Raw genomic sequence first — 9220 nt, forward strand, 5'->3', positions numbered from 1 at the left:
GCCCATGAAAAATTTGCCAAATCTTCTCTGCCAATGCCAAACAGCCTTTTTTTTTTTTTTTTTTTTTTTGTGCTGTTGACTCGTTTGGTGGATTGGATGATTTCTGGATGATTGGGTAACTTCCTTTTTTAAAATGTAAAATCCTTATCAGAAAAGCAGCCACGAATATCAAATAAATGCAGTGCAGTAAAATATTCAATATTTTCCTCAGAAAATAGTGTTAAGTAGGAGAAAATGACAAGTACATTATATTCCACCACTTTTAATAGCACTCACCTCGTTTGTATTTTAATGGCATATTATATCTGGAAAATGTATTAAATGCAGAACGTTGTTTGAATTTCTCATCCAGATCTTTATAACAACGACATAATATATTTAGGTTTTTTTTGTTGTTGTTGTGCAAAGACAGGTGTGTTTTACATGATTACCGTAAATGACCCAATAGTGGTCTGTTCTGTGTACTCATAAAAACAGCAGTAGGGTGAGGTTGCTGCTGTGCCCTGCGCCTTGCATCATATACTGAGTCAACAGAGGGACGGGCAACCGTGGACCAGGAGCAGGCTGACACACACAGCCTGGCTGTGAACACCGAAGGTTCAAGACGCATTTTAAATTTACACTAAATAATAAGAGACGAAGCCGCCGGAACAACTGCAACTCCAGACTTCTACTCACTAAACTCCAGCAGGAAACGAACTAATTCAGAGGAGACTTTACGAAAAAGCAGCTTCCCAAACAGCGGGAGGAGGAAGTGAAGTTTAGTCGGGACAGGAGGAGATATGAGCGTGGACAGAGAGGAGCAGGAAGACGAACTGCTCGCGCTCCAAAGTATCTTTGATTCGGAGGAGTTCGTCCGAGATGAGTCGAAGTCTGCCGGAGAAATCCGAGTGTGTGTCGAGCTGCCTGCGGGCTTTACTGTAACTCTGAAAGAAGGTAATCGAGCCGGTTAGAGAGCTGTTATGTTGTTGATGACATGAGCAGAAGGGTGTGGATTAAAACAGCTATTGGCTTTGCACTTGAAACTAAATGAGACACCTTGTATGACCTCCTACTGTAAACAAAATAACTTTTTCAAACACTTTTTTTGCAATGTATTATTTATTAATAATATAGTATAATATATGGTCGGCTATAATATACAGTTGAGACTGAAATAAAGTGTTATGTGTGATTAAGTTCAGTGTCCACACAATGAGTAAACCAGGAATGTTTTTTAAAGTATGAATACTTAACATTTGTAATATACTTCGGTCATGTTGTCTTGTTGTTGTTTTTTTCCTAAGGTGAATCACTGAGGCAGTATGACATTTCATTCCTTCCACCTCTGCTTCTGACCTTTGACCTCCCCGAGGACTACCCATCGTCCTCCCCTCCCTCCTTCACCCTCACCTGCAGCTGGCTGACACACACACAGGTAATCAGTAGAAGTCATGTGGCTCAGTTAAAACATTGGTCACATTTACAACGTGCCAGATCAACAAAGACAGAGAATAATGAGTGCAGATTGCAGAGGCTCAATAAAGATTACATCAGTGTGTTTGCCCTCACCTCCCACAGCTCTCTGCACTGAGTGCTCAGCTCACAGATCTCTACCAGGCCACCGGAGGCGCTGTGGTGCTCTTCTCTTGGGTACAGTTTCTTAGAGAAGATGCCCTCAGGTTCCTGGACATCAATTCTCTGCTGGAGCTCCCCTCTGAAGAACAAGACAACCAGTACAATAGCCAGGACTCCTTAAGTGCTGCACTCTCAGAGCCAAAGAATAATCAACACCCTCCAAAGCCAGGACCAACAGATATCCAGAGCTGTAATGTCTCAGATCCAGGTAAACCAGACCTCTCTACTCCAGCTTTGGAAGTTGAACCTCCAACAGGGAGTTGTGCTGATGGCCGAGACCCTTCACCCTCAGACTCACAGGAAGCTTTGGCTTTGAGTCAAAACACCTCCAATGATTGGAACCATGTTGCAGAAGCCTCAGATGCAAGGGAGGCCCTTCAAACAACAGAATTTAAGGCTGACGATCAAAGTGATCTGTCCTCAGCAGCAGGCACACTGAAGCCTCTTACATTTGCTCAGTCTGATCAAAGTGACCAGGAAGATTTCTCAAATGAAGGAAACGTTTCAGCCTCATTATTGGGTCCTTCTAGCTCCTCACACCCACAGGATCTAAGTGAAGAAGGAGCTGCTTCTCTGCCCATCCGCCCCAGAGAATCCCCCCAGAAAGAAGACCAAACATCCTGTGGTCTCTCCCTTACTCCATCACAAACTCTCCTGTCCCAGATCTTGATCTATAATGAGGCCCAGAAACAGAAAGTTTTTGCCACCACGGTGTTTGACTGTGGCGTGTGTTATACGGGCTGGCTCGGTTCGGACTGTGTGAAGTTGCCGGAGTGTGGCCACATCTTCTGTCAGGGCTGTCTTGCAAGGTTCTGCAGGGTCCAGATAACAGAGGGGAACGTCCGGAGTGTCACCTGTCCTGAGGCAGACTGCACTGCCACTCCTACACCTGCACAGGTACAGTCCTAACCTGTCTGTCTGGTGACTCTGCCAACTGCAGCCTCTTTCTGAAGCTTTTTTTTGTGTTTTGAAGATTAAGGATGCTGAAAACCTATGCTAGAGCTTTCCTGACAGACATATTTAGATCCTTCATTTAAGTGAAAGTAACAACACAACAATTTTAAACATCAATTACAAGTAAAAGAATTGTATTCAACATTTTACTTAAAGGAACACTGTGTAAGATTTCAAGGGATTGAGTGGCATCTAGCAGTGAAGACTGCAGATTGCAACCAGCTGAAACCTCTTCCAGTGAGAATGCCTTCAGTGTTCATTGTTCAGGAGGTTTTTAGCAGGAGCCGAATTATCTGCAGAGGTCACTTACTCTTCAAAACAAACAGGCCCAGTGATTTAAACCAGTAAAAACACAGAATAAATCAGTTTTACGTTACAATGTAGTGTTTATCCAATGTTGATTGGCATGTGAAAGACAGGCCTCTAGCCTAGCACCCACTACTTTGTGCTCACCTTTTTTCTCTGATGACTTAGGGTCCAGACATTCAGGAGGTTTTCACAGAGAACGAAATTATCCGCAGAGATCTCTTCCTCACCAAATCAAATAGACATGGTGATTTAAACTGGTTAAAACACTGAATTAAGCAGTTTCACATGACAAAAAAAAATCTGTTTATCCAACGCCCTTGTGGCCCTGTGTAGAGTCAGTGTTTCTTTTGTTTTGAATATACAACAGTTCTTATTTTCAGGAGATTATCCACTAAAGAAAACATACTTATGTATATTGTATTTAATCACTGCCCCTAAATCCTACACACTGGACCTTTAAGTAAGAGTACAGGGGTATTACATACATGTATGTAAAGTATCAAACATAAAAATACTCAATATGCAAAATAGGGTTTATATTATGTTATATTACTGTTGATGCATTAACATGTAAGTAGTCTGTTGAAGCTACAGAGGTTTGAGCTTAAGTACATTTTAGCTACTATATAAATGGTGTTTGGCATTTTCATCTATACAAATGCTGCATAGATTATTTGGTATTAAGTTATTTATCTAGTTAGTTGTTTGTTGTTCAAATAAGAGCACTGGAGTAAAGGTATGAAGAAGCTTAAATGGCAATGCTCAAGTAAAGAACAAATACCTCAAAACTGTACTTAAGTACATGTACATGTCTAGGATGTGTACTTAGCGGGATATTTTGCAGTGTAAAAATGAATTTGATCAGTGATCTTGTCTGTTGGACAAACTATGTAATGGAGATACTTTTTTAAAATCTCTCCGCACACATTTCTTTGGTCTTTCTGACTTGTTACTAAGGCTATATGTGGAGATATAGACCAATACCAGTATAGTATCTGCAATAAGTAGTGAAGGCCAAGTGAAGCTTCATGAAGCATTTTTTTTATTTTATGCTTTTTATTCAACAAAAGGTTGAAAGTGCACTGACCATGAGTGTCACCTAGTGGGCTCAGAAAATAAAGAAAATGCTTCATGAAGCTTCATTTGGCAATCACTAGCAATAAGCATATTGACTGATATATTGGTATGGCTCAGCAAAACATACAACTATTTCTAAGCAAAAAAATACCTTGCATTTGGATGTAGATTAACTCCCCAACAAACATGTAGTCTCTTTGTGGCCTATTTGGTAGGTGAGGCATCTGGTTGGGGAGGAGCTGTTCAGCCGCTATGATCGTCTCCTGCTACAGTCAACTCTGGACAGCATGGCTGGTGTGTTTCCTTTTATTCTTTTTAAACAGAGAATATATTCAAAGCCTTTATACTTCACAATGCCCAGAGATAAGAATATAGTAATTCCTCTGGGAAAGTCAGAGAATATTTTATTAGTCACTGCTTAGGAGTGTATTTAAATGATTTTTTAAAATTTGTTTCACTTAAAGCATGTCATTCTCAGCTGCTATTTTTAAGTCAATTGTAAAAACAAGATTAATATAAGACAGCTACACATTTGTTAAAAAATAAAATAAAATTTTACATTTGGTTCATGAAGGAGTCTCTGCTCATGTCCCTTCTTTCTTCCCCTCCTTGTAGATGTGGTGTACTGTCCTCGGCGTACCTGTGGTTCAGCCGTCATTTGGGATAAGTCCAGCAATGCTGCACTGTGCTTTGTGTGCAACTTTGCCTTCTGTGTCACCTGCAGGAAGACCTACCATGGAACATATGACTGTCAGGCAAAGAAAAACATGAAAATGCAGGAGGCACTGCAAGGCAATGTACACCTGCCACAGTCAAAAGGTACACAAGCATGTGTATGTGTGTGTGTGTGTGTGTGTTTAAAACTGGACAATTTAGAAGAAGCGAAACAAACAGTGAGGAGATGTTCTGATGTTTTCATATCAATGTCTTGATTCATTTTCTACAGAAACATATCAGCTACTTATAAGGTGAGTTGAAATGATTAGTCAATTAATTGATTAGTCAATCACCACAATGTTAATCAGCAACTATTTTGATCATTAGTTAACTCAGGGTGGAAATGTCTAGGAACCTCACGATTTGATTACGATTCGGAGGGCAACGATTCAGTGATAAAACGCTTATCGATGCATCACAGTTTTAGATTTCTATACATGATTTATTTTCTCACTGTGTGATGACTTGATACTTTCAAAACATACTGTATTTGTAATGATCAATAATTAAACAGATGAATTTACTTGCATACAATGTGGCTCTTGTCCAGATACCTTTTCCCTTCAACCTTACAACCAAAATGCTTCCATACCCAAGCATTTAAACCAGGGGGTGCGAGTCAGATTGTATCCACCTGCGGTTGCTCTTGGCAACCCATTGTGGGATATTTTTGCCAGCGTAGTGTAGGGCTGCAACTAACGATTATTTTCATTGTCGACTAATCTGTCGATTATTTCTTCGATTAGTCGACTGATCGTTTTATCGAAAAATGTGTCAAAATGTTGAAAAATGTCGGTCTGTCTCTCCCAATCCCCAAAATTATGTCATCTAATGTCTTGTTTCGTACTCACACCAAAGGGTTTTAGTTCACTGTCACGGGAGAGTGTGTAAAGCTGCCAATATTTGACCGTAAGAAGCTGCAATAAGAGTATTTTGGGGTACTTTTATAGTACTTTTCTATGAAAAATGACTCAAACCGATTAGTCGACTACTAAAATAGTCACCGATTATTTTAATAGTCGATTAGTCATTGATTAGTCGACTAATCGTTGCAGCCCTAGCGTAGTGTCCAGTGTTTGCATACTGTAATATTTCACAGGAAAAAGTATCCAATTATCTTGCTGAGCAAAATGTGTAAGCATCATAAACATTTGTTACAATAATTCAAAATCCAATGGAAAATCGATGCTAACTTGCGCGTTGGCCTACAGGAAAACATCATTGCTGGATCAGTCTATTACAAGTTAACTCAAGGGTGTGCCATGCAGTAGACTGTCCGGGTGCTGCACTGCTCTTGTGGTTGAGTTCAGCCTTTCTCTTTCCATCAACATCACATTATAAATTCGCATTTAGATAATCGATTATTAACATTTTTGAATCGATGCCGAATCGTCCACATCGCGGTGCATCTGAGAAGAGATTATTTCCTTCACCCTTATGGTCAAGTCATTTTTCAAACAAAAATGCTCAACATCCACTCATTTCAGCTTTCAGTTATTAGGATTTTTTGCATGTCTTTGTCCATGAATTTAATATATTTGGGTTTTGGACTGTTGTTCATACAAATCAATTTTCATGTGTTTCAAGTGTTTGGGCATTTTTCAATTTTCTGACACTTTATCAGAAAAATAAGCTAATGATTGATTAATGGAGAAATGTAAGTGGCAGATTAAGGAATAATATAAATAGTTGTTGCCCTACTGTAGCCCTACAAGAACTGTATTAATGAGACACTGCTTCCATGTTTGAAATTTGGCTTGGTACATGTTGTGTGTTACTACTGACAATAGCTGTAATACTTTCAAATACATAGTCCACGTGTAGGGCTCTTCAGGTAGTCTTGATTTTTTTTGGTCAACTTTAAGTTACAGTCCCATCCTGGATTGTATGTTCAGTTTGTGTGGATGCAGATGTGTCTGGATGTGTATCTAAAGCAGTGCTGTGTGTGTGTCTCAGAGGGTTTGGAAGCTCTGTGGCATGACTATGCCAATGGCAGTAAGCAGAGGAGGCGCCTCCTGGAAAGCAGATACGGCCGTAGTGTACTGCAGGGCACTTTGGAGGACTGCCTAAGTGAAGACTGGATCGTCTCCAATAGCAAGCACTGTCCTCATTGCTTCTGCAAAATAGAGGTATTCAGTTATTCACCTACAAGTACACATACACATGAACTCATGAACACAGACAGTCATGTGTTTACAGACACATCTTTATGACAATGTAAAGTTCTGACTGTTTTCGACCACCATGTCTAATGCACGTGTTGTTTCGTGTGTTGTAGAAGAACGGAGGATGTAACGTGATGTCGTGCTCTCAGTGTGGACAGCGATTCTGTTGGGCTTGCCTCACCAGACTGGGATCAGGTCGTATAAGCAACCACTTTGCTGAATGTCCCCCCTGTCAGTCCTACTACTAACCGACCCAGTGCTTCAGCTACTTTTACCACCAGTCACTGGCCACCAGCCATGGAGGGAATGGAGTCAGTAAATGTTGCTCTGAGTAAGCTGTGTTCAAATCGTTGTGATTCTAAGTGCACTTTTAAAAGATACTTATGAACGCACATAAGAAATAAAAAAGAACTATAATAATATGAGGCATGTTGCCAAATAATCTCTCAACATAATTTGAATCGGTTAGTGGTGAAAGAACTACTCAGATATTCTACATAAGTAAAAGGAGCGGCTTTTATTGTGTAGAATGGCCCATTTTAGAATAATATTTATATTATTTTAAGCATTATAATTTGTGATGAGTTAATGTACAAGCATCACTAATGTTGCAGCTGGTGAAGGTGGAGCTAGTTTAAACTATTTTATATATACTGCTGGGTAGCTTAATCCATAATAATGCATCATAATGTATAAGTTGATTACATTTTGTATCAATAATCTGAACCTGCAAACTAACAGGTAACTGATGTTGTCAGATAATTGTTGTGGAATAAAAGTGCAATATTGACTTCCAAAATGTGGTGGGGTAGATGTATAAATTAGCATAAAATGGAAATACTGAAGTAAAGTACAAGCACTTCAAAACTTTTTAAGCACAGTACTTGAGTAAATGTAAAATTTTTTACTATCACTGATTCTACTGAAGCTTTACAGTCGTTCACAAAATTACAACAAATGTCATACTGTGTCATGACCACTAGATGGCGCTAAATAACAAGAATGACAACACGGTCTGGGCACACTCTCAATTAACTTTACATGAGATTCCTTTTGGTAATATCAAGAGATGCACTTTGCATTGAGCATGATTTATCATTCAGTATTAAACAATACATCAGTGAAAACTGTTATTTAACATGCATATTTGCAGCTCTAGATGCAAAGATGAGTAATGTATGACAGGAAATCGCCCAGTGTGTCTTTTTTAAACCAAGTAAGAGGGTTCATACCAAAGTTTTAATTTCCCTCCAGTAATAATTAGGGTGCCTTGTGGGGCTACAACTGATTTTTTTTAACAACCTACCAATTATTTCTTCAATTAATTGATTCATCATGGGGTTTATAAAGTCAGCAAATAGTAAAAAATGGCCATCATAAGATCCCAGAGCCTGTGGTGATGACCAACAGTCCAGAATCCAAACGTATTCTGATAATTGTCATATCAGAATAAGAAAACATGCAGATATTCACCTTTGAGAAACCAGTACGATTCTTAAACAATTAAGAATATTTTAATTGTTGCAGTTTACTCTATTGGTAAGTGCAGCTCCAGTACACAGATAGTCACTTTCTAAGCTCCCTTTAACTTCCTGTAATGTACCAGTTGTATTTTCAAAGAGTACTTTATCTCAAAGCATCTAAGGAGTTGCTCTACAAGAGTTTGAGCTGTGCAATGACTTTATTGATATCATTTTATGAAGCTGTGGGACAACAGTGTGCTGTAAAAGTATAATATTTTCAATTACAGGTTCAGTGTTTCTGCAAGTCCTTGGACTTTTGCAATTTGCACATCTGTGTGCATGCACATGGAATTTATGTTTAACAATTGTTTTTGCGTTATCCTTTGTATCATGTTGTTTATTCATGCACTGCTGCTGTGACATGAACATTTTCCTTCAGGGATAAATAAAGTATCTATCTATCTATCTATCTATCTATCTATCTATGTTGGTTAAAGTGTACTTCTTTTGATTGTTTATTATTTTATTAGCAAATATCATCCAAGTGAGTAGTGTCCCCATAACTGTTGAGCCCAGAAGAAAAAGGTTAATTATTATGCAGAGTCACAGATGTTGGTTGCAAAGACTGCTGGGAAATCTTTTATCCTCAAACTCCTGATCCTGACATTTTATAGGTACATATTCAGCCCCTATTCTTCACACACACAGTATAAACACATTTAAAAGCCCTTCCAAGGGCATCCTGTAGGTAGTTATTGGGGAGTTTTGTATCTACTCACTGATTTACTTCCTGCCTCCCTCCTGTCCTCTACTGTTTTGTCATAACAGTGGAACAAAGACCACTGTTGCATGTCTCCAGGCTGGCTGGCTGAGATATGACTGGAAATCTACAGCAGTGTTTCATATTACGCCAAAAAG

General features: G+C 39.1%; 1 protein-coding gene across 1 annotated transcript; it reads left to right on the top strand.

Moving 5' to 3' along the window:
• The first annotated feature begins 522 nt into the window (after positions 1-522).
• Positions 523-8768, top strand: LOC117253970 (E3 ubiquitin-protein ligase RNF14-like). The gene is made up of 7 exons (XM_033621901.2): positions 523-936; positions 1287-1417; positions 1561-2514; positions 4173-4251; positions 4573-4776; positions 6631-6803; positions 6953-8768. Exons 1-7 carry the CDS (start codon positions 783-785, stop codon positions 7085-7087), a joined length of 1830 nt encoding a protein of 609 aa, XP_033477792.1. The 5' UTR covers positions 523-782; the 3' UTR covers positions 7088-8768.
• Positions 8769-9220: the final 452 nt, after the last annotated feature.

The sequence above is a fragment of the Epinephelus lanceolatus genome, chromosome 6 (assembly GCF_041903045.1).
Source record: "Epinephelus lanceolatus isolate andai-2023 chromosome 6, ASM4190304v1, whole genome shotgun sequence".
Classification (NCBI taxonomy): Eukaryota; Metazoa; Chordata; class Actinopteri; order Perciformes; family Serranidae; genus Epinephelus; species Epinephelus lanceolatus.